At 43.3% G+C, this 26701-nt stretch overlaps 1 protein-coding gene across 2 annotated transcripts in view; it reads left to right on the plus strand.

The window, feature by feature from the left end:
* The window catches only part of LOC145343928 (potassium voltage-gated channel subfamily KQT member 1), a 694268-nt gene that overhangs the window by 238437 nt on the left and 429130 nt on the right, over positions 1-26701 (plus strand). For both annotated transcript variants that reach the window (XM_080190468.1, XM_080190469.1), the window contains exons 4-7: positions 16015-16141; positions 17771-17849; positions 19449-19545; positions 22567-22707. In XM_080190468.1, coding sequence (XP_080046594.1) covers positions 16015-16141; positions 17771-17849; positions 19449-19545; positions 22567-22707 — 444 coding nt within the window. The remainder of the gene's footprint in view (positions 1-16014; positions 16142-17770; positions 17850-19448; positions 19546-22566; positions 22708-26701) is intronic.

Here is a 26701-nt window from a genome sequence, read left to right on the forward strand (position 1 = left end):
AATTCCCGTTTGCAGCGTAAGTCAGGTTCCTGGATCGTCACTTAGCATTATGACCTTCAGTAGCAGTGAATGCCGCAGCGTTCACTGCTATTGGGATCGGGAGCTGTGGAACAATGTTTTTCATATTGCTTTTGAAGAGAAACTTCCCACACAGGCCAGCAACTAGAACAGGACTGCAGCCTGACTCGGTTAAGATGTTGGACTGATAAATTCATTGCTCATACACTTTTTCTCATTATCTTTTCAAAGACAAAATAATTCATGTATGTTGCTGGAGAAGTTAATACGTAATTGGGCTTGCAATGCAATTGCCCTTCGTTCACCACCCATAAATCAACGCATGTGATTATATATTTTTTTCCACTTTGTACTGTAAAAAGAAGAAAAATCTATTCTATTATTAAGCGCTGCCCGACTCCTTTTGATCTCAGCCCAGTAGCTCAGATTTTATTCATGAACCAGCTGGATGCTCTTGAGCTGAAAATATCAGACTGATTAAAGCAGTTTTGCTGCCAGGACACGGCTCAGGCAGTAACCTTGTATAATCGGGATCTGACAGTCCCTTGTATCTTTCCTCGCACAAGAGCAAAGTTCGTATCATGCTGATATTATCTGTTGATTGTGTTCCAGGGCTCCACATTAAGGGGGAGCCGAAGAGCTAATTGCTGTCGCTATTGCTGAACCTCTTCCCATAGGCCACGTCCTAACCAGTTGCATTTTGGCTTCTCCATTCTCCCTTCCCTCCCCACCCTGTTTCGCTGCAGAGAATTGCATGGTGGAGTTAATTTGCATCAAAGTTCAGGAGATTTTGTGATGTTCCTGATGGGTTGCTGTAATGTGTAAAACCGATGTCAGAAACCCTGTGAAAAGAATTCAGCCTCTCGTTGCCAGATTTATCAATGGCTGCTCAAGGTGCCCTATCCTTTGGTACAACCTTGTAACGGTGCAGCCAATGGACACAATTAAAGTCTTGGGTTTTGACTGCCAGCTACTGCCTTTGTTGATTCCTTCATTTATTTATGTATTAGTGTCACAAGTAGGCTTACATTATCACCTGCAATGAAGTCACGGTGAAAATCCCCTAGTCGCCACATTTCAATACCTGTTTGGGTACACTGAGGGAGAACTTAGCATGGCCAATACACCGAACCAGCAGATCTTTGGGAGGAAATCGGAGCACTCAGAGGAAACCCATGGAGACGCAGGGAGGAAGAGCAGACTCTGCACTGACGCTGATCCAAGCCGGGAATCAAACTTGAGTCTCTGTGGGGCAGCTGTGCTAATCATTGTGTCACTTGTACCACCCAGACCAGAAAGGGACTGAAAGTGGAAGAGAACTAGAGTGAGAATTGAGGGGGTGGGACAACAATAATAAACAATTGCAAGGGAGAAACAAAGAACAAGGAGGCCTTCACATTCTCAGAACTTCTCAAAGTGCTTTACAGCCAGCTAGGTATTTTGGACGTGAAGTTACTGTTATGATGTAGGGTGGCAACAAAATTGCATATGCAGTGATCTTCCACCAGCAGCAATGAGGTAAAGGATCAGATAATCCATTTTTTAAATCAGATTTGTGGACGAATAAATGTTCGTCAGGACACCAGAAGAATACCCCCTGCTCTTCTTTGGCACTTTTAGGTCCATTTGTGAGGACAGACAGGTTTTTGGCTTAATGCCTCAAACAAAAGATGGATTTCTGCCAATGAGGTACTCTTTCAATACTGCATCCAAGTGTCAGCCTAGCCTATATTGGAATCAGTCTTGAACCTTCTGATGCTACCACTGAGCAAAGTGCCCAAACACATTTAGTCAAAAAGCACAGGACAGAGAAGACAAGATAATTTCAGAAAGAAAAGAAGCAAGAGAAGGGGTGATGGAAGCACTGAAGATAAACTTAAACATAATCCATGAAGGGAAAGCCATCAATGCAAATATTTATGAAAAAGCAAACAATAAACTATGGAATCAGTTATATTTTGAGAAATTATTTATATTAAAGGTATCTGAATATTTAATTTTGCTTTGATTTGACTAGATTAATTGAATTATTTGTGTTGGATCGAACAGGTTGCTCAGTTGGGTTAAGCAGAATTAGACTGTGAGCATTTCAGAACAGCCTGGACTGGATCAATGGACTTTGAGGTAGGATTAATTAAAAAAGGGGCTCAATAGAAATCAGTTGCAGGATTGAACAGAGTCTGACAGAATATGGATATAGAATTCGGTCAGATTGGCCACCCCTGCCAGGTAGGGTCACCAGGCGATGGGACCTCCCTCCACAGATGTTACCTCCCCTTGCTGAGTATTTCCAGCATTTCCTCTTCTCATTTCATTTTTCATCATTTGCATTTTTTTGGCTTTTCCTTGCCTAAGGTTTGCAGTAGGTAGAGGGGAGCTTGATAGAGAGGAGCAAGCAGAATGGGTAAAGTGGGGAGATTTTCTGTAAAAGAAAGACAAGCCTGTATTTATATAACATCTTTCATGACCTCAGGACATCCTAAAGTGCTTCACAGCCAAGGAAGACATTTTTGAAGTGCGTAAGGTTGGGAACATGACAGCCAATATGTACCCCTCCAGGTAAGGAGAGAGTATCTCGTCACATTCCTGAATCGTGGCTTGTAAGTAGTGGGCAGATTTGTCAGGAGGTGAGTTACTCACTGCAGTTTTCCCAGGGCAGGATTTACCTCTCAACCCACTGTCTGTTTCATAATGACAGGAGGTGGTTACCATTGGCCGTCAGTTGGATCTTGTGGTCTTGCCATTGCCAACAGGGGCTTCCCATTGAATGCTCCCCTCACCACTGGGAAATTTGTGGTGGAGGCTCACCGTTGGCAGACTGGAATATCCTGTTGGCGTGAACAGCTGGAAAGTTCCAGTTCCAGCCTGTGAGATGCTCCAGTAGCCACAGGATTTATGGGGTTAAGCCAATTCAGTTTCAGGTCATTGATAACCCTCAGAATGATGATAGTGAGGGTTTGAATGTCAAGGAGTGATGATTAGATTCTCTCTTGTTGGAGGTGGTCTTTGCCTGGCACTTATATGACATGAATGTTATTTATAACCAGAAAATCTGTTGATCGAGTGAGAAATACTGGCTGTGACCATTGGGAACAACTCCCTTATCTTCAAAATAGTGCCATGGGATCCTTTATGTCCACCTAAAAATAGCAGGACTCTGGGATCGGAGTGGACTGAGGAAAGTTGGGCAGAATAAGAGTACAAAATAGAATGGAAGGGAGATAAAAAAAATACTGTGAATCATTCTGATCTTGTCAATCATTGTAGATAAGGAGCTGGGACAGATTTCTTGACTCCTGGCAGCACAGATTTTAAGACCAGGCCTTCCAGTTTCCCAAAGCAGAAGCTTTATTCTGAGAACAAGGCGATTTTTTTTCTGCTTTATATGGAGATGAGAAATAAAGCAGATGTATTTACTTGTTTTGACTTTTGTGTCCCATAATAAAATAAAAGCTCGTGTGACTTGGGTAGCACGGTAGCACAGTGGTTAGCACCACTGCCTCTCAGCGCCAGGGACCTGGGCTCGAATCCTGGCTTGGGTCACTGCCCACATGGAGTCTGCACGTTCTCCCCTTATCTGCGTGGGTTTCCTCCGGGTGTTTCGGTTCCCTCCCACAGTCTGAAAGATGGCTGGTTGTCCATGCTAAATTCTCCCTCAGTGTACCCAAACAGGTGCCGAAGTGTGGTGACTTGGGGATTTTCACAGTAACTTCATTGCAGTGTTAATGTGATGATATTAACTACTTGTGACGATATTAGATAAACTTAAACTTTGGAGCAATAATATATTTTTGAAAAAAGTTGAAGATTGTTACTCAAAGAATGTTTAAGAATGAGGATTTCTGCATTCCTCTTTTTCTGTTACCATTTTGTGTACCGTCTGTAACATCACTGACGATCACTATTTTATTTGCCCTGACTCTGCAGTTTGTCAAATAAATCCATATGCTCTTTAGGGACTGGGGTCATGTTTTGATCTTGCCCACTTAGTCAGGCTTTGTTACACTGCAAATGTTTGCACGGTTTCTCAGGCAGCAGCACTCCTACGCCAAGGGCTCGGCTTTTAATCTTAGCCTCAGTGGTCACAGCTGGCAAGCCTGGTGGCAGTCTGCTGCAATCGTATTTGCGGCTCCTGCGTTCGGAATGTACTTTCTACCTAATATTTAACCTTTGAATGTGGTGTTACCCTTGACTCAGTTGGCAGAACCCTCACCTCTGAGTCAGAAGGTCATGTAAGGTTCAAACCTCGCTCCAAAGTTTTGAGTATATAATTAACGGTAATAGTTTCCATTTATAGGGCCTCTGTTAATACAGCGAAACGTGCCTCCTTCCCCTCCTCGCTCTACAAGGCACATCTCAAATATTGCTATCAAACAACATTCGACACCGAACCACATAAGAAAATATTGAAATAATGAGAGAAAGCTAAGTGACTTGAGGGATATCATAAAGAAGGCAAGACAGGCAAAAAGGCAGGGACATTTAAGGAGCTAATACTGCAGTTGAAGACACGGCCACCAGTGACAGAGCAATGAATTTTGGAAATGCGTAAGAGGTCACAGAATTGGGAGAGTGCAAAATCTCGATAGGTTCTAGGGCTGGAGGGGATTGCAGAAGAAGGGAAAAACTTCGAAGGATTTGAAAAAGGAAGCCTGAGAAGTTAAAACTTGAGGGATTGCTGAACTACAATGTTGCATAACGCTATACTGAAGGAGTGGCCATCACTTGTAGGAGACGTTAAGCTGAGGCTTCTTCCTGCCGTAGATCAGTGTAAAAGATCCTGATGCATTGTTTGGACATGTCCTCCCAATGTTCCAGTTAGCATTTATGCTTCAACCACAATCAAATGAACCAGTCCTTTATCTCACTGCTGTTTATTAGAATCTGTCAATTATTACAGTCTACAATGAATCGGCAAGTTTATTGGAAGTTTGTAGCAATCAAAAATAGAAGCCTTGAAACACAAGGCTTTCAGTCTCAGCATTTGGGAAATTTTATTCGCATTTACTTTTTCTCTCTTTGGGTACCATGCCCAAAGGCAGCATGGACAACCATAGACTTCCATTTGATTGGACCATGGTTATGCATGGTTAAATACTGCAGTGGTTTGCCATTGGCTTCTACAGGTTGGCTGACCAGATGACTCTCCCACTGTTACCATCTGCCATTGGCATAGTGGGAATCTTACTCTCTGCCATAGGCATATTGGGAAGATTTTCAGGTTGATAATCAACCTGTTTGCCCACATTATGAATGCACCTTCCATGGCCATCTTGAACTTGAGACCTCCTAGCTCAGAGGTAGGGATACCAGCACAAGACACCTAACAAGTTTGCTCTATAACTTTTCATCTCATTTTAGGCATTGTATATAACATAACCAATTCAAAGTTGCTTCATTGCACTAACCTGAACTTAAATTTGCTTTTGTTTATTTTGTTTATTTATTAGTGTCACAAGTAGACTTACATTAACACTGCAATGAAGTTACTGTGAAAATCCCCTAGCCACCACACTAAGTGCCTGTACACTAAGAGAGAATTTAGCGTGGCCAATGAACCTAACTAGCATATCTTTCGGACTGTGGGAAGAAATTGGAGCAACCAGAGGAAACCCACACAGACACTGGGAGAATATGCAAACTCTGCACTGACAGTGACCCAAGCCGGGAATTGAACCTGAATCTCTGGCACTATAGGGCAGCAGTGCTAGCCATTGTGCCGCCCCAAATTGCCACTTATCTTGTGATTGCTTGGTTCAAATTATGGAGTGATTCAAAGTGTTAAATCATCAATTTAATTTTTAGCACAATCAGCAGCTTTGGACTGTAAGGAGCACACTCTAATTACGCTTTCAACTATACCCACACTTATCGTAGCAGTGCTGGTTTTGAATGAAATCAAGACAAGGCATGATTCGACTTGCTGCATAGGCACACTGATAAAGGGATCGCAATGGCACATCAGCTCATATTACTAGAATAACAGAAGAACCTGGCTCCTGGTGAGAAATAGCATCAAGCCAAGCACTTTGATTTTTCTCCATCCAACAGCTTCTTTCCATTTTTCATTCAGTGAGTGATATCCCTGTGTAGGATTTCATTGTGGAGCTCAGTGCTCCAGCTATCACCCTCACTGAACCTCACACAGCTCAACATGCATTCAGCAGTGGAAAAAAAGGACCTCCCCTTTCCCCAGTGGTGTCAGTTAAAGGGATCATCAGCCACTTGCAGGTTGGTTGCTGATTGATTTTTGTTGGCTGCTTTTGGAACTGTAATGGGACTTAGTGATTTTCAGAATTGTTTCAATCTGCTGAAGTTTATAGGATGTGAAGTGGTATGAGCTGTAGGACTTTGTCTGACTTCTGCCGAAACCACTGGCTCCCAGACATGGGTGCAGCAGAATGCATTCCACGTTGAATAGAGCCAAATGCAGGGAATGAACAGAGTCTGCCGTGATCCAGATAAACTGCTGGAAAAGAAAGGAGGAGGGAGAGAGGAATCCTCAGTCAGGAGGCTACTTCCACCCAATGTTTTTTGTTAGCCTTTGGTACTTTTATTCCACCAAAAAACCCAATTCAAATTAAATCCAATTCATGATCCCCACGTGAGAGACAAGCCAGATCCAAGCTGACAAGACGAGATATAGCACCCCAACTTGGGCTTGATCAAATAAGGTCCAAGATGACAGGATGAGGTATTGCATCCCCTCCTGGGCTTGACCTGACACTTCACCTTAGCCAAAAGACTGAGATGTCTTTGAAAAATCGCATCAGGTAAAGGTTTGACCTCATTGACTACCCTGATCCTTTACTCCACCCTAGCCTGGGAAAACCACCATCGCTGGTGTCAGCACACTCAGAGTGCAATGGGCTGGCCTCGTCCCCTGCTTGACCATGGCTTCACCCCTGCCAGGGTGGCAACCGTCCTACCCGGACTTCAATGTGAAGCGGTATGCCTGATGTTACCAATTCACTAAGATCACACTCAGTGCGATCTGCTGCCTGCTGTAGCCGGAGGTTCAGCCTCTGAACATGGTGAGGGTGGCTTTGTCCACTGATGTGAAGGTGATGATGACTATGGTTATGCATCAAGCTTCTTTCAGGCTGGAAACTACATTATTTGTAACATCCCCTGGTTTGCTACCCACTTTTGATTAAGAGAGGCCTCTGTGGCTCTGTATTCTCAGGGGAGCTGAAAAGATTACTTTCTGTCTTGCTAGAAAGAACCAGATGAGGTGTACGTGGTTTTGCGAGGATTAAGAGCTTCACCGTGGTAACGTGCCATCAACTGCATGCACACTCATTTTGCAGGCACTGATATCAGTGTTTGTGACATAGACACAATTATGTCTGACCATATGCTGGGTACCATGAGGGTGATGCTCGGTATGCTGCAAACAGCCATGATGCTTTCGTTCTGCGCTGGTCCATTGTGCCATCTACATTTGAGGCATCACAACAAATGAAAGGTCAGCTTCAAGGTGACGAGGACTACAACATAGTCAGGTACATAACCAATGTATATGTGGCAGTCTGTATATAACAACCCCATTTCACAACACATTGTGACAGTGTAGATAAGTGGGATGCTTAAACAATATCTCTACTGCCTGGAGGATGCCTGCTGTACTTGATAGGGCACGTCAAGATTCCTGTGGACCTGCTAGACCTAACCGAGCTTGTCATCATGAGGGTGAAGCCTTTGTCACCAGTGATGCAGCGACCAACTGAGAAGGAGAAGGTGGAGGACAAGAAAGAGAAAGGGAGGAGTCAACCAACTTTTCCTGGCTGAGCTAGCGATATCATAAGAGGTAGAAGGCCACTCAGTTCCTTGAGCCTACTTTTTCATTCAGTCAGATTGCAAGATCATAGAATCATAGAATCCCTACTGTAGAAGGAGGCCATTCAACCCATCAAGCCTGCACCAGTAACAATCCCATCCTATTCCAGTAGTCCCACATATTTACCCTGCTAATCCCCCTGAAACTAGAGTCAATTTAGCATAGCCAACCAACCTAACCCACGCATTTATTTTCCCCTAGTTCTAGATTCCCCCTTGAGGGGGAGCATCCTTGGCATCACCCTGTCAAGTGCCATCAGAATCTTAGTATGTTTCAATAAGATAACCTCATCCTGCTAATCTAAAATGAGTATAGGTCTGATCGTCTCAACCTTTTCTCACAGCGCTACCCCCTTATCCCAAGAGTCAGCCTCATAAACCTTCACTGAACTGTGTCTGATGCAAGTTTCAAATAAGGAGACCAAAATAGCACACAGTACTCTTTAAGTAGAGTCTCACCAATGCCCTGTATTGTAGCAAGACTTTGCAATCTGGAAACGGGATGGTGTCTCAAATTCAGCCATATAAAAAACAGAGTTATTTGAAAACTGGGGTGACAAGTGATTGGAGCATGAATGCTGTCATCCTGAAAGAGGAAAGCAGGCCCGTGCTCCATGGAGCCACTGCCCTTCCCCTTGAGGCATTGCCTCAGCAATTCTAGTAATGTCTGAAGGATTATTGCAAGCCTCTTTGGCATCCACAGCAAAAATGGCTGCAAATATGAGTTTCCATTACAACAGGATGGGTTTTCACTGTGGCACCCAGTTATTGGGTGGCTTCTGAAACAAAAACAGAAAATGCTGGAAGATCTCAGCAGATCTGACAGCATCTGTGGAGGGAGAATAGAGCCAATGTTTCGAGTCTGGATCACCCTTTGTCAGAGCTAAGAGAGTTCATGCATTTGCAAACTGGAGGAACAGCACCTCATGTTCGAAGTGGGCACTTTACTCAGAGCATTAACTCTCTCCTCCATCTTCACCCCCTTTCCACTTATTTTATTTCATGATGGTGCAATGTGTTTGAATGATGTAACAGTCGTGGTTAAATGGTTGGTAGTGGCTGTGAGATGTGGGTGTGAAGCTAAGTATGTGAGGGTGAGGCGAGGATTGAATTGTGATTGGTGGAGATTGTAGGGAGGTGAGTGAAGGGGATGTGCTGCATTAGCAGAGTGTGACGCTAGTCGTGCTCGACAGAACAGGAGGCCTGCTAATTGACTCAAATTAACCTGTTAACATGCTCTATACTAAAAGCAAAATAGTGTGAATGCTGGAATACTGGATAAACTCAGCTTGTATGAAAACATCTGTGGGCAAAGAAACAGAATTAATGTTTCGAGTTGAAAATGCACTTTGACTTGTTAACTCTGTTTCTCTCTCCATAGCTGCTGCCAAACAAGATTGAATTTTTCTAGCACCTTCAGGGACTCAGGTTTTAGTTTTTAAAGTGCCAGATAGCTTACCCATACCTTCAGAAACTTGCTGCCGAGTTGCCATTGAGAAGCTGAACTGGACTGTCTTTATAAATACAATGGCTACAAGATCAGGTCAGAGGCAGGGAATCCTGTGGCGATTAACTCAACTCCTGACTGCCCATATCCTGTCCACGTCTACAAGGCACAAGTCAGGAGTATGATGGACTACTCCCCACTTCCACTCAAGAAGCTCAACACTACCCACAGCAAAGCAGCCTACTTGATTGGCACCCCATCTACAAACATTCAATCCCTCCAACACTGACAGTCAGTAGTAGCAGTGTGTACCACCTACAAGCTGCACTGCAGGAACTCACCAAGTTTTTAGACAGCACCTTCCAAAACCATTACCATCTGGAAGGATAAGAGCAGCAGATATCTGGGAACACCACCACCTGGAAGTTCCCCTCCAAGCCTTTCCCCATCCTGACTTGGAAATATATTGCCATTCCTTCACTGTCGCTGGATCAAAATCCTGGAATTCACTCTGTAACAGCATTGTGGATGTACTTACACCACATGGTTGGCAGCAGCTTGAGAAGGCAACTCACCCCACCTTGAGGGCAATTAAGGATGAGCAATAAAAAGCTTGCCGAGCCAGTGAGGCCCACATCCCTTAAATCAATAAAAGGAAATAAAAATCACTGGCTGGAGAATTAAAAAAAAGAGATGCTCTAGTGCATCAACTTGTTTCCATAACTGGTCCAAATGGGCAGTTGGTTGGAGTGTGCACTTGGCACTGCATAGGTGGCAGAGAGAGTGGGCACACAGAACCCATGCTTTGGCAGTGTAGGCATATTGATTCTGGCTCCTTTAAAGGATCAGCTGCCGTCCAGTCAAAAACAGCTGCTCACCACTGCGCATCCTGTGGGTCTCAGGTGCCTACTCTGCCAAAGCTGGATGGGACATTCACTTCACAACAGACACAGTCTCGCAGGGTTAGGAGACATTGACTGCATTGCTGGATTCCACCAGGGGCACTGCATCAACAATTGCACCCAGTGACTTGCCAGTGGGATCTGTCCAACTGGTCTGTGACCACAAGAGCTTCTTCCGCATGCACTCTTGCCATTTGCCATGACTCTCTCTGCGAGTCCAGGCTGCCTCAGATTTTCACTCCAACCCTCAAAGTGCATGGGTGGATCCTGGGGATTTGCCTTGAAGACATGACTACTGAACCCTTTAGAGGAGCCTAGCAAAAGGTGCCGAGCCAATACAATACAAAAGCGGGGATGTACTGATGAGGATGTATAAGGCTTTGGTCAGACCTCATTTGGAAAATTGTGAACAGATTTGGGTCCTATACCTAAGGAAGGATGTGCTGGCCTTGGAGGGGGTCCAGAGGATGTTCATAAGAATGATCCCAGGAATGATGAGTTTGTCATATGAGAAATGGTTGCGGAGTCTGGGTCTGTACCGGATGGAGCTTAGAAGGATGAAAAAAATAAAAGTTCATTTATTAGTCACAAATAGGCTTACATTCATACTCCAATGAAGTTACTGTGAAAATCCCCTAGTCGCCAATTCCGGGACCTGTTCAGGTACACTGAGGGAGAATTTAGCATGGCCAATCCACTTAACCAGCATATCTTTGGACTGTGGGAGGAAACCGGAGCACCTGGAGGACCTGCAGAGGCGGGGAGAATGTGCAAACTCCACATAGACCATGACCCAAGCCAGGGATTAAACCCGGGTCCTTGGCACTGTGAGACAGCAATGCTGACCATGTGCCACCTTGAGGGGGGATCTAATTGAAACTTACAGAATACTGAGAAGCCTAGATAGAGTGGATGTGGAGAGAATGTTTCCACTAGTGGGAGAGAGGGAATAACCTCAGTGTAGGGATGCTTTTTTAAAACTGAGATGAGGAGGAATTTCTTCAGCCAGAGGGTGGTGAATCTGTGGAACTCATTGCCACAGAGGGCTGTGTAAGCCAGGTCATTGCACATCTTTAAAACAAAGCTAGATAGGTTCTTGATAAGTTATGGGAAGAAGGCAGAAGAATGGGGTTGAAAATCATATCAACCATGATTGAATGGCAGAGCAGACTCGATGGGCTGAATGGCCTAATTCTGCTCCTATATCTTTTGGTCTTATGGTCAAAATAAATCAGACTTCTGACAATACAATTTTGATTCCTGGATGGTCAGGTGGTGACCTCCAGTACACTTCTGCAGAGGTCTCCAGTCATTGTGCTGGTCTCCACAACATGGCCCTCCTGCGAGGCATAGACTTGAGGATGATAAGACCCTGGATGGAACAGCTCATCAGGAGAGGAGCAGGAGATAAGAGATGAGGGAGAAGAGGAGGTGGTGGCAGATGACACTGAACATAGAGGTTGCCTTCACACACACAAAAAGAAGAAAAATGCTGGAAAATCTCAACAAGTCTGACAGCATCTGTGGAGAAAGAACCAATGCTGCCAGACCTGCTGAGATTTTCCAGCATTTTTTGTTTCTGATTCCAACATCCACAGTAATTTGCTTGCATTATGGTGGTTGCTGTGCTACTTAATAAGGTGATAATAATAATAAGACGAATGTGATAAGCATATCAAGGAATATTGAGGAAAGGCTGGTAAGTGGAATTTTGAGTATTAGTCAGTCATGGACTGACAAAGTTGCAGAACAGGTTTGAGGGCCTGAATGGTCCATTCTGGCTTCAGCCAAGGACCACAGTGATCTCTCTTTCTGCATCCCGGTCGTGAGGTTTGGATCATTAACATAGTTAAATGGGAGAACTGTTTCATTCTAGAGAGGTGATCATAAGTTCTGTATTTTTGTTTTAAACTTGAAAGGTGCTTGATTGTTCTGTGGAATAAAGGAGTGAAACGAGTGGTTGGGAGAAAAAGAATAATGGATTCTAATTAGGGTACTTAGCTCCAATCTGTTTGGTGATTTTTACTTGCCTGTGGAGTAATGTTTCCTTTGTGAGGTGATTTCACTACAATTAATAGCATTCCTCAACCCTGCTTTTCTTCTGCTTTTATTTTCATTAACATTGCACGAGTTGTTGTCTTGAGCTCAATTATTAAATTCATTATACATTTTTTAAAAATCCATACATAGCTTATTTAACTCATATGAGGCGTTGCCAGAGATCCTAGATAAGGAATCTTGGCAGAGAATGGCAATCTAGCCTTCTCATGCAAAGATAACATCTCTCTCTCTCCACAAGAGTCTGAAAGCCTTTGGAGTTGCTCTTATATTAGTGTTCAAAACAGGTTTTTTTTTCCTTAACCTGATTTTACGCCTCCCTCCACCTCCTTCCCCCTCTCTCCTTCCCCGTCCTCTCTCCCCTCCCCCATATCTCCTTCTTCACTCTCCTTCCCCCCAACTCCATGAAGATTTAGTGCTAGGATTAATGTTCAGTGAACCACTTATGAGATGTCAACACACTATTTATTAGAAAACAGTTACATTGTGCCCCTAGTTTTGTCCTGTGCTACATAGATTGTCGCAGTCATTAGTTACATATCTGCACACAATTATTGATTCGCTTGTATAGTCTTTCTTAATGTGTTCTCTTTATTCCTACGTGATCACTGAAAACGATTTGCAGCTTTGAAATGATCTGGGCTTTTTAAAGCTTGTTTTATTACCCCCGCTTCAGTAATATTATCCGCAGTGGGTCGATCTTGGCAAGATTGCTGGACTGCAATGGCAGCGTATCCATCAAACTCCTAAGACTCATGCAAGGGCTGATATAGAAAATACTTTCCGATATCGGCCAGTCACCAGGGGCATGTTCTGGTTGCTATTGGTTACCTGGATCAGTTTTGTACAGCTATGAAGAACAGCTTGTGCACTTTCACCTCTGACCTCCCATGAATATCTGAGGTCTCCTCGGGGTCAGTGGTCCTCTATTTAAACATCAGACATGAATAATGGCGCCTGGCGCTCGGCCGACTAGCCCCTCTCCCTTTAGTCATTCTAGTCTCGAGCAGGATTGATGGATGCACACTTAGCTTGTCTGCATGTACAGTAAGGAATTCAAACGCAGTAACTATTGCCCACTTGTCTTGTGCTTTGTCTTGCTGACAGTGCACATTTACATATTTGACAATGCTTTGGTTTATGTAAGTAATGAAAAAAAGTTTTTTTTACCCCTGTTGATTCTGATCTTGTGAAGAAGTGTGGGATTTGATGAGATGTTATAGTTTGACAAATCGAGTTTAGAATCTAAAATTATTCTACAGACAAATGCCAAATTATAATCTGGCAGAGAGAAGCAAATAAGTTGCAGAATGAAAGGTTGAGTGCGAAGAGTCCCCAGTGGATTGTAGTGTGAAAGGTGATTCCTTGCTATGGATCCAGTTAAAGGCTTTCTTTATTAAACAGTGGAAAGATGTCCATCTGTTCATGAACATTAATGAACCAAATAATTTTTTAAAAAAACTTGAGAAACACTTAAACAGACTTAAAACCTGAAACAAGCTTTCATAGAAACCCTTCAGTGCAGAAGGCCATTTAGCCCATCGAGTCTGCACCAACCGCAATCCCACCAGGCCCTATTCCCATAAGCCTATGCATTTACCCTAGCTAGTTCCCCTGACACTAAGGGGCAAATTAGCAACCTAACCTGCACATCTTCGGAGTGTGAGAGAAAACCAGAGTACCTGGAGGAAACCCATGCAACATGGGGAGAACATACAAACTCCGCACAGACTGTGAGCCAAGCTGGGAATCGAACGCAGGTCGCTGGCATTGTGAGGCAGCAGTGCTAACCACTGTGCCACCTTGTCGCTCATTTAATACCAACTTCACAATTGATGCGCTCAGCCTATGTGTTATTCATTAAAGAGCATTCTCAGACTATACTGTTACCTGTGCCAGTTTGTGCGTGCATCGCCACACAGTGAATGTAGCAGTTAGTTGGTTTGTTCCCACCTGTGAAAAATATTGATGTTTAATCTTGCAATCTTAATGATTTTCCCAAGGTACTATGGTGACACTTTCACTGATGTTCCTACTTAACCAGTGCTCTCATGGCCCTCCTGCCACTTCTACTAACTGGTGTCCTCGAGATCGTTTTGTCATTTTCATTGACGCAGTGCTCTGTTGACAGTGCATGGGCAAGATTTTCCCTGCAGGCTACCGGCAGGCTGAAATGTGGGTCCAAATTCGGCACTACGTAGGGATCATTCACTCATTGTAATTTCCCCTGAGGTGTCCAATTAGTGGCCTGTGCATGCTTACCATCCAATTAAAGACAAGGTCAGGCCTGGAGGGACAATCCAAGGACTCAAAGCTTGGAAGTAGCAGCAGGAGAATGGAATGGAAGGCAGATAAATAAGGAAGAGGGTGTTTCAAAATATAAGCAGCTGTTCTTCCATCCCCAAGCTGTTTGCAGTCAGGTCACCAGGGTGGGGATGGGATGGTGAGCTATCCTAAACGTCCTGTGGCTGCTGTTGCATTGTGTGTAATGCAGGCTTCTAGGCCTGCCAGGAGAACAGGCCCCCAACAGCCAACATCACCCCCCGAGTCTGCAGCTACAGCTAAAACTTCCTCCCTTCCTCCTGAAGAAAGTCGACTTCCTTTAATTGGCCTTTAATTAGCTGACTCACTGCATGTAGAGGGTCATCTTACCTTACCGTCCCATCCTTCATCCATGAGAACATCTTGGCAATCGGAACGGTAAGGCTGGAGAACTGGCACATGACCAAGGGATGCTACTTTTAGTGTCAACCTATCTCTAAACTCGGCTCAAGTAGGTGGTGGGCGGCATGTTGGTTAGCACTGCTGTTTCACAGTGCAAGGGGCCCGGCTTCAATTCGGCCTTGGCTCATTGTCTGTGTGGAGTTTGCACATTCTCCCCATGTCTGTGTGGGTTTCCTCCAGGAGCTCCGGTTTCCTCTCACACTCCAAAGCTGTGGAGGTTAGGTTGATTGGTCATGCTAAATTGGGGACTAGCAGGGTAAATACTAGATAGGACCTGGGTGGGATTGTTGTCGGTGCAGGCTCGATGGGCCAAATGGCCTCCTTCTGCACTGTAGAGATTCTATGATCTCCAATTTAGTTCTGCCACTTCTGGATGTTTGTTTGCAACAAGATTGTGCCTGTTTCAGATGTTAATTTTTCTGGTTCTGGTTCTGTTTCTTCCAAAAAGAATTGGCAAAGCAGGGAAATGTCCCCAGTGTAAATGGTTGAAGGAGTCTGATGCAGATCCGTCACAAGGGTGGGAGTTATTTCAATTCACTATTTGAACAACCTGATGCCATTTGTATTCAGAAGTGATAAACTGTGCCAATGGGCAACCGAATTCTCACAAAGAATCACACGGTTTCCAGGACAGCAAAGGGTTTGTGCGCGAATGGGGCAGGAGTAGTAATTATCGATTTGAATATTAAAGTAATTGACCTCAGGGCAACCTCATGTGGTTTTGTGGTTTTAACTTGATAAATACAGGAATCTTTGTCTGGATCTGAGCTGGCTTTTCACATTCAGCTTTATTCAGCTGTGAATTATATTGTAAATGGCAGAATCCTTAGGGAGCATTAATATACAGAGGGACCTGGGTATGCAGGTCCACGGTTCCCTAAAAGTGGCAACGCAGGTGGCCATGGTGATCAAGAAGGCATATGGCATGCTTGCCTTCATCAGCCGGGGCATTGTCCACTTGTGCACAAATATTGCACCATATTGGAATGACTCTAACCATTTCTTGTTTCTTTTTGTTTCCAATAGGAGATTGTATTAGTGGTATTTTTTGGAACTGAATACATCGTCCGACTATGGTCAGCGGGCTGTCGCAGTAAATACGTTGGATTCTGGGGACGGCTGCGATTTGCCAGGAAACCTATCTCAATCATAGGTGAGTAATGGTTAGAGCAACACCTTATGCACACTCAGTGGTTGAGCAACTTTTAGTGGGAATGATGTGTTTGGGAAAACAAACACATCAGGTGGAACTGCATGGATTCAGTGCTGTCCAATGCAGTAAATCATCAGAAGTATTGAGTTCAATTCTAAGAATCGCATTTTAGGAAGCATGTCAATGCCTTGGAGAAGGTTCAGAAAGGAATGGTACCAGAGGTGAGTGGCTTCAATTACCCTGAGAGACTTGAAAGGCTGAGGCCGTTCTCCTTAGGAGCAAAGAACGTTAAGGGGAAATAGTGGGGTTCAAAATCATGAAGTGTTTTAATAGAGTAAATAAGGAGACACTGTTTCCATTGGCAGAACACAGATTTTGTTTGATTTGATTTATTATTGTGACATGTACTAGTACACTGTGAAAAGTATTTTTTGTGTGGACTATACAAAACATACTGTACATAGAGAAGGAAACGAGAGAGTGTAGAATGTAGTGTTACAGGCACAGCTAGGGTGTAGAGAAAGATCAACTTCATATAAGGTAGGTCCATTCAAGAGTCTAATGTCAGCAGGGAAGAAGCTGTTCTTGAGTTGATTGGGGTATGATCTTAGACTTTTGTATTTCTGTCCTGACAGAAGAAGGTAGAAGAGAGTATAACCAGAGTGTGTGGGGTAGTCTTAGAAGCATAGAATTAGAGTAAATATAGAATTACAGGGTATGTGGTCACATCTTGCAAAAAGTCACCTTGCTCCAGTGCTATCTTGGATACACATTTAGATATAGATTAGAGGTAATTGGCAAAAAACCAGAGGTGAGAAGAGGAAACCATTTTTTAATCAGTGAATTGTTATGATCAGGAATGCACACACAGCCTGAAGGGTAGTGGAAGCATATTCAGTAACAGCTTTCAAAAGTCAATTAGATAAATACCTAACAAGGTAAACTTTGTTCAGCTGTGAGGGAAGGGATTGTTCTTTTGAAGTGCTGGCGCAAATGTGATGGGCCAAATGGCCTCCATTAGTGCTGCATCATTCTGTTATTCTATGATTGTAATCAGACAACACAGAAGAGACCATTCAGCCCATCATGCCTTTACTGGTTCTTGGAAAGATCCATCCGCTCACTCCACTCTTTCTCCTTTTACAGATCTACTTTTGTACATGTAACTTTTCTCTATGAGATTATAGATCCTTATATGAGGGTGCAGAGAGCAGCTAATTTCCATTAATCAGGGGAGGTGGGGGGGGGGAGAGACAACCTAACCTTTGCATCTTTTAAGATCCTGTACATTTTCCCATACTTGGCAATACTGACAGGACTAATGGACATTTCAGTTCAGGGTAATATGTAAGTGCTGCAAGCCCTGAGGTAGGAAAAATGATGAATATCTTAGAAGGGGAAAGTCACTCTTACAAAATATCAGTTCAGTCTATTATAAATATCTGAAAGAACGGAATGGATGATGATTAAAGAAGAGGCTGTGATGAACCATCATTACTCGTCATTGTGTAAGGACACCTTTAGTTGATGCTCCATCAAACACTGATATTTTTCTCCATAGTCTGAAAGCTTTAAAGCAAATCTTTAAACTTTTATAATCTCTCCTGATTTTCTGTTTTTTTCTGACAGATCTCATAGTGGTGGTGGCTTCTGTTATAGTCCTCTGTGTTGGCTCAAATGGACAAGTTTTTGCAACATCAGCCATCAGGTAGGCAGAATAAGCTTGGACCTCTTTATCAACTGGCTTTGGTGCTGGAAAACCTCCATAGTTAATTGTGTGCAGGGCAAAAGTGTACAAAAATACCTTGCCCCTCTCACCCTCCATCAAATCAAAACATATTTGATTTTCTACCTATGTAAACAATGTACTTTGGGGGCATGAAGTCCGTTGGCACATATGAGAGCAAGAAATTCGCCTTGAAGTGATCATTCATCCGTGTTGGGATAGTTCATGAGTGGCTTTCTTAAATGCCAGGCAGCCTGCCCTTTTGCAGAACTATTGCACTCCCTCAGACCCGTATCATGTCTGGCCAGAGAACCAGCAAGTGACTTACTCCCAGAGCTTGGTATCTGGAGCAGGATAATCTAGTTTTACAGCATACAGGAGATTAACACTCGCCAATGGATTTTTGTATCCTCATTCCCACCCTTCCTGATATTGATGAGACAGTGTGAGCTGTGATCAGTATCTCAAAGCCAAATGATACCATGAAGCATCTAGTTGGACCTGCAACTTGTGGTCCGAGATATCACAACTTTGGCTTGAATTATCTGCTCTCCAGGACGTATCTTGGTAGGTGGGAGACATAGAATTGGGTGCCAAGGCAGCCTGGCACCCATGAAATGCTGGACTTGCTGATAAGTCAGTGCTCCACGCTGCTCACCTTTGAGGACTACTTAAAGCTCCAGCAATGGCCACTGATCCCAGCAATTTAATGTTATTCCATTAAAGTTTATTTATTAATTAATGTTATTCCATTAAAGTTTATTTATTAAGCGTACAAGTAGATTTACATTAACACTGCGCTGAAGTTACTGTGAAAATCCCCTAGCTGCCACACTCCAGCGCCTGTTCAGGTACACTGAGGGAGAATTTTGCATGGCCAGTCAACCTAACCAGCATGTCTTTCAAACTGGGAGGAAACTGGAGCACCCAGAGGAAACCCACGCACTCACAGAATGTACAGACTCCGCACAGACACTGACCCAAGCCGACAATTGAACCCAGGTCCCTGACGCTGTGAGGCACCAAGGCTAACCACTGTGCCACTATGTCGCCCCATCCAGAAAATTCCAAAATCCAGAAATGACTCGATCCCAAGCCATTCTGGATTGGCGAGGTTACAGTGCAGTAGTAAAAGTGACCCATGAAGCTGTTAGGTCATTGTGAAAACCCAACCGGTTTACTGATGCCTTTTAGGGAAGGAATCCTATATGTGACTGCCATTCCACATCTACATGACTGAATCTTAACCACCACCTGAAACACTAGCAAGCTGTATGAAAAATCTATAAATATTTCAACATACAGACTGGAGTCTTTTAAAGATAAGATCCAAGACCAGCTTTTCAGAGTAACAAGAGATAAGTGATTGTGATGCCATTATCTCAAAATTGAGGAAAACAAAGTGCTTCCAAAACTGTAACCTAACAATTGGTTTTAATCTTGTTTTTCTCTCTGTCTCTCCAAAGCTTAGTACCTTCAATATTTAGACCTAGATTTTAAACTCTGATCGCAAAGGTCAGAACCACTGACCTGATTACTTTTCCAGTATTATGATGGAATATTGTTTTCCTCTCATCCCAGGGGCATCCGTTTCCTACAAATCCTTCGAATGCTGCACGTCGATCGTCAGGGAGGTACCTGGAGGCTTCTGGGATCAGTTGTCTTCATCCATAGACAGGTGGGGGTGGCGTGATGTCATATTCTAGGGTCCATTTTAAATAGTGAGTCACAAAGATAGCTGGTTTGCATCAAAGTACTGGCCTCATCTAATCTAGCATGACAAAATCTTTCTTTCAAATCCATTCTGAAGCCCTGTTAAATGTATTTGTAGATAACTGACAGAATCCATAACGCTGCTGAGATCACTATCAAATACCATCATTCCGATCTACCTGTTGCCCGAAATCTTCCATCCTCATCCTTGGCTGGGATTTTCGGCTGCCACTGAAAGTGAATGGAGTTTAGCTAGAATGCCGAATTCTCCATTCTCCCTCGCAACAGGTCCTATTACGGATGAGGGCGTGCAAGCCAGTCTGTTGTATTTTACTATGGAGATCAATTAGATTAATCTTAGCAATAAGGAAATGTTAAGGAACTTGAATTTGCACGCGTGCGGCATTTTGTGGCACATTTGGGTGGTCAGACTTCTTCCTGGGCTCAACACTCACTTTGTCCAAAGTCCAACAAAGTCGACAGTCCAAAGATGTGCGGGTTGGGTAGATTGACCATGCCAAATTAACTCTAGGGTCAGGGGGGTTAGCAGGGTAAATGAGAGTTGCAGAAATAAGGCCTGGGATTGTGATCAGTACAGATTCGATGGACCAAACGTCCTCCTTCTGTACCGTAGGATTCTATTATATATTTTGCAGTGTAGGTAAAGTGCAAGCTGATCACGGGCATCACAACATCTGGGACTTTTCAAATGATGCAACCATCATCCTAATCAATGACATTTAAAAGGAAATTTTGCATTTATATAGCACCTTGCATGATCACTGGACTTCAAAATATTGCTTTACAGCCAGTGATGTACTTTTAAAATGTAGTCAGTGTTGCAGGAATGGATTCTGAAGTAAACAGGAAGGACTGAGGAGGAGGGTGAATTCGAGACGTGAATTTATTATAAAATCGGGCAGAGAAAGAGAAGGTTGGATTAAACAAGTGAACATGAGACAGTCAAGAAAGAAAAAAGTAACAAAATAAAATTTAGAAAGTTAAAATTTGCCATTTAAAAAAAAATCACCAAAAACAATTCACAAACTGAAGGATTGAGGTTCTGAACCCAAGAGGTGACTGGCAGGCTATAACAAAAATCATGCTGTCCAAAGGGTACAAATGCTGTTAGTTAGTTCTCTGTGGCCTGTTTAATGGGAAACCTACATGCAAAAGCAGCAACTCCATAAACATATGGTAAGAGTATGATATTCTTTTGGCAAAGCTTCTGGAGGTGTGGCCCAAATCATACCACTTGTGTGGGCTTGAAATTTGGTATAAAATCTTCCGTGAGATTTTCTGTCCGCCCCCATGGCATGGTTCTCAGCGGCAGAAGGTCTTGCTGCTGTCGATGGGATTTTCCATTGAATCCACCCCACAGTTCTGGGAAATCCGTGCTGTGGATGTGCCTTCGCTGGGACCAGAAGATCTTGCTGGCACGAAGAACCAGAAGATGTCGCCCAACTAAAGCTCCAGTAATGCTGCTCTCTCTCTCTCTCAGTACTTCACTGGAATGTCAATCTAAACATTTGCAGAGCTGTAGCTGTTTTTGTGATGTGATGCTTGTGACTCTGGTTAAAAACGATGTGTAGTTCAAAGCTCAGCAAACAAAGCAAAATAGTAACTGATCTGATCCTTGACATTCCATTCCTCTGAAGTAGGAGGAGGTGTGGGGAAAACTTACAAAAAGAGGGAAAAACAATCAAATAAATTAACTAAATAAATAAAAATGGTCAGACATATTAGGGTGTGACAGTGCAGTCCGGGGTAGAAGTGGAAAAAAGGCATGGTTCAATCGTTGATTGCAGCTATCTGTATTTTAGATGTGTCTTTTAAAAAGTTAAGAAATTGCACATTTTTTTACCCAATTTAGGTCAAATTATGACTAACATTAATGAGATTAAAGCATGGGACAGTATGGTAGCACAGTGGTTAGCACAGCTGCCTCACAGCGCCAGGAACCTGGGTTCAATCCAGGGTGATTGTATGGAATTTGCACGTTCTCCAGCTATCTGCGTGGGTTTCCTCCAGGAACTCTGGTTTTCTCCCACAGTCCAATGATGTGCAGGTTAGGCAGATTGGCCATGCTAAATTGCCTCTTAGTATTCAAAGGGGGATTAGTGGGGCTAAGGATGGTGGGTGGGCCTGGGTAAGATGCTCTGTTGGAGACTCAGTGCAGACTCACTTATGTTCAATGGGCCTTCTTCTGCACAGTAGGGATTCTATGATCTTCTCCTTCCTAGTAGTGAAATGGCTTTTAGACGGTCTTGGGCCATTTTCTGGTGAATACAAATCCACAGTCCTCTTTGTAACTCCACAGAAACTGCCAGCCCTCTTCCATGGATGTCACATGAAGAGTGGATTAATTGAAAATGGTACATTAATGTGGAAGGAATGCTGCTCCCACATTGGAGTTGCAATAGATTTCTAATCCTGAGCAGAGGGGGTGTTACTTTGTAACTATGCTGAGCGCAATTGATTCTGGCTTCAAATAAAAGGAGGAGTTGTTTCCCAACAAAAATAGTCCTTGAATATAGATGATAGAAAGGTGATCAGATTGAGGTGTTAAGAATGTTTCTAAAATATGATTCGATTGAGTAGACGCAGGGCAGTTATTTCTGTTGGTGGAGAAATTACCAACGATTGCAGTGAAGCTATTTAGGGGGGAGATCAGGAAGCATTTTTATCCAAATGGTGGTGAAAATCTGGAATTCCCTCCCTCAAAATGCTATGTGATTGCGACCATCGAAGCTTTCAAGATCAAGATGGATAGATTTAAGAGAATTGGAACTGCAGTGAAGAAACGGGGTTGAGATGGAATCAACCAGAATCTAATTGTTTAGCATAACAGGTTTGAGGGGATGAAAGTTCTATTTCTTATCCTATGATGTTATGTTAACAACATCTCTCACTGGTATAGGGTTAGGAAAATTATGTTGAGGAGCAAATGTCTGATCTTTAATTGTGTTGCTTTACCTTTGAACAGGAGCTGATTACTACACTCTACATTGGGTTCCTGGGCCTGATCTTTTCCTCCTACTTTGTATATTTGGCTGAAAAGGATGCTGTGGATGACAGTGGCTCCCAACAGTTTGGGAGCTATGCAGATGCCCTGTGGTGGGGTGTGGTAAGTGTCTTTAACTAAAAGACTCTCTGCTCAGCAGAGTCACTTGGGAACTAGAGATTACTTTAGCAATCTGACCCGATAAGGAAATGGGTTGTAAAATACTGTAATAGGGGCCAGAGATAATTAGTATCTGCTGTTTCCAGTTTGAAGCACTCCTGTAATTTTCTGCTCAGCTACAGCTCTTGTCTTCTCCTGTTACAATTTTCTGATTGATATCTGGGTAGGTTAATGAGAAACTTGTGCTGATTGTTCCAACACGACATTATAGGGAACCCAAAAGTCTGCTTGGTGAATTGCGGCTCTATTGAAATGTTGCTCCCTGATTTACAGTGGCTGCGAGGTGAGGTTCTTTCTATTTACTATGACCAACTGAATTGGCACTGGAGTGAATGAGATCTGGCTAAGGACTATCTGACAGTGCAAAGCGCCAAATGCGTGTTAGTTAAATCCCTGCCAAGTTCCTCCTCTGTCTCCTGGACGCTTCCAATAAGTGGATTTTTTTTCATCCATTTAATCCACTATTGAGAAGAAGTAATTCTTCTTGGAATCACAGCAATTTATAAAACAGATTTATACTATTGGCTCACCATTTCAGTGTTGTCTTTTTGCTAAAGCAATCTAATACAAATCACACTGTCTGCCTCGCCCCTCATACCTTTATCTTCCTCTGTTTTAAATGTACATTCAGTTCTCCCTCAGACAATACGATTGTCTCCCCTTAATCACTCCCCGTGGCAAAGCATTCCATGTACCAACAACCTTCTGAGTAAAAAGGCTTATCTGAACCCCTCTCTTTCAATGAATATTAAAATCACGACTGCTCAAGCAGAGGAAATACCCTTTTTCCTACGAGTCCTATGAAAACCCTTTTTAATTAAAAAAAACCCTTCTGTTAAACTTCCCTGTAGCCTTCTCATTTCCATTGCAAATGCTCCCAATATCAGAAGTGTCTTCTCATGATAAGGGTTTCCCATTGCTGGCATTGAGAGACCGTGTAACTCAGTAGGTAGAGGTCTTGCCTTTGAGCCAGAAGTACCAGTTCAAGTCCCACTCTAGGGCTGGCTGGCTACAGAGGGAGTGTTGATGATGTGGTTCAAACAGGCTGATCATCAACCTACAAATCCTACCAACACTTCCCACTATTTCCCAAAGGGAAAAAATGTTTGTGGGAAGATATGAAACAAGCAAACAGATCCTGGCATTATTAGTGAATCCGTGCCACATGCTGTGTGTAGGCCTCATGTTTTTTCTATAATGGGCAACCCATAGCTCCATGCATATCTTCCAACTATGAACTAACCAAACACTATAAATTCACCATTGCTGTTTTATTCTTGTATGCTGTGCCTCCATTATCTACTTTTATTCCATTTTCATAGACATTAATATCTACATTAAATTCTTTGTGCCATCTGTTTCCCCTCCTTGTAAATCATAGAATAGAATCATAGAATCTCTAAAGTGCAGAAGGAGATCATTCAGCCCATCGAACCTGTAGCACCAACAATCCCACCAAGGCTCGATCCCCGTAAACCCAAATATTTACCCTGCTAGTCTCCCTGACACTAAGCGGGGAGTTAGCATGGCTAATCTACCTAGCCCGCATGTCTTTGGAGCATGGGAGGAAACTGGAGCACCTGGAGATAACCCATGCAGACATGGGGAGAACATGCAAACTCCTCACAGTCATCCGAGGCAGGTCCTTGGTGCTGTGAAACAGCAGTGCTAACCACTGTGCCACTGTCCACCCAAACTTCATTCTTCCAGACCTCTGTGTCCAATTCTAAATAATCTACATACGCGGAGATCAAATACAGATTCAGTTGGACTAATTATTTTGTAGTTACCCAATTTATTTTCCTCCCCCATCTTGAGCAGAAATATAACATTTAGTACTCCCCAGCTCCGTCACAATGTATTTATCTAAAGAATCAAGAATTCTTCTCTCCAAATTAATTCAGTAGCCAAAGGTGCATACTTGACAATGACATGACATTTTAACGTTGAGCTCCGTTGATTTTATTACAATCCATTCCTTCTAAACATCCAGTAACCTAACAATTGATCCACAGCCTTCCCTAGAATACCTATACTCTCACTTCAAGCATCATTTGTAAAAACTGCTGCTAAATGCTTCTGTAATATCTCTCCAATTTTGATTCTTCGCTGTTAAATTTCCCCTTCTTCCTTCAATGGTTCTGTTGCCTCTCTACTCCTTTCTTTGCGCTTATAAAAGCCTTAACTCTTTGCTTTCATATTATTTGCGAGGTATTATCATTTTCTTTTAAATAACCTTGAAGCTGCTACAATCGGAAGCCCCAAGTTTTAAACACTGATCTTGGGTTACATAGCTTTACTTGGAAGTTTGAGACTTATCAATACTATATTTGATTAATTTTAGATTTGAAAACCTCAGTGATGGTTTCTATCTGATTATCCAAGGTTGCAAGCAAAAAGGATAGGGGTGGATTAGTGCTGTCCTGAAGAATTACTCAAGAACTTGGGTGGCATGGTGGCACAGTGGTTAGCACTGCTGCCTTACAGTGCCGGGGACCCGGGTTCAATTTTGGCCTTGGGTTACAATCTGTGTGAAGTTTGTACATTCTCCCTGTGTCTGCCTGGACACGGGGAGAATGTGTGGGTTTCCTCTGGGTGCTCCAGTTTCCTCCCACAGCCAAAGAGGTGCAGGTTAGGGGTTTGCCATGCTAAATTGCCCTTTAGTGTCCCAAGATGTGTAGATTAGATGGATTTGCTACACAGAAATGTGGGGTTATAAGAACAGGATGGGGGAAAGGGCCTGAGTAAGATACTTTGTCAGAGCAAGTCAGTGCAGACCTGATGGAGTGAATAGCCTCCTTCTGCACCTTAGGAATTCTATGAGTTAAATATATTTTTTGTAAGCTATATTTTTGGAGTAAATTTAACAGTGTTAATTCTGTCTTAAAATGAACGTGAGAGAAAGAGAGAGAGAACAGAATGTTTTTTTAAAAATTACTTTGTGTTTTACCGCAATGCAAATCTGCCATCATGGTGAAACATCACAGACCACTCATGAGACAAAGAATAAAGTTTTCCTATTACATCTACAAAGACTAGATCATAAATACATCACCACTCATGAGGGCACACTGCCATCATCCTTACAACAGACCATTGTCTATGCAGTTTACACAGTGGCAAGTGTCAGAGAAAGCAGTATTTGCAGTGAAATGATGCTGAGATTTGTTTCACTGGATGTTGCATGAAGTTGGCTCCCTTTCATGGGTGGCAAAGTGGCATAGTGGTTAGCACTGCTGCCTCACACTGTTAGGGACCTGGGTTCGATTCCCAGCTTGGGTTTTCTCCAGGTGCTCTGGTTTTATCCCACGGTCCAAAGATGTGCAGGTTAGGTGATTTGGCCATGCTAAATCTTTCTTGATTTTCAGAAGGCGTTTGACAAGGTACCTCACAAGAGGTTATTGCAGAAGGTAAGGGGGCATGGAGTTGGGGGTAGGGTGTTAGCATGGATAGAGGATTGGTTGTCAAATAGGAGGCAGAGAGTGGGGGTTAACGGGTGCTATTCGGATTGGCGGTTGGTGACTAGTGGAGTGCCCCAGGGGTCGGTGCTGGGGCCTCAGCTATTTACCATTTATATAGATGATCTGGAGGAGGGAACCGAGTGTATGGTGTCGAAATTTGCTGATGACACCAAGATTGGTGGAACGGCAAATTGCGCGGAGGGTGTGGAGAGTCTGCAGAAGGATCTAGATAGGCTGGGCGAATGGGCCAGGAACTGGCAAATGGGATTTAATGTTGGCAAGTGCGAGGTGGTCCACTTTGGTAGGAATAATGGTAGGAAGGACTATTACTTACATGGCGAAAAACTGCAGCAGGCGACAGTGCAGAGGGACCTCGGGGTCCTTGTGCATGAGTCGCAAAAACCCAGCCTGCAGGTGCAGCAGGTGGTTTGGAAGGCTAATGGGATGCTGGCCTTCATAGCGAGGGGGATTGAATA

This window comes from Carcharhinus amblyrhynchos, chromosome 6, assembly GCF_965287045.1.
Source record: "Carcharhinus amblyrhynchos chromosome 6, sCarAmb.v2.hapA, whole genome shotgun sequence".
NCBI lineage: Eukaryota > Metazoa > Chordata > Chondrichthyes > Carcharhiniformes > Carcharhinidae > Carcharhinus > Carcharhinus amblyrhynchos.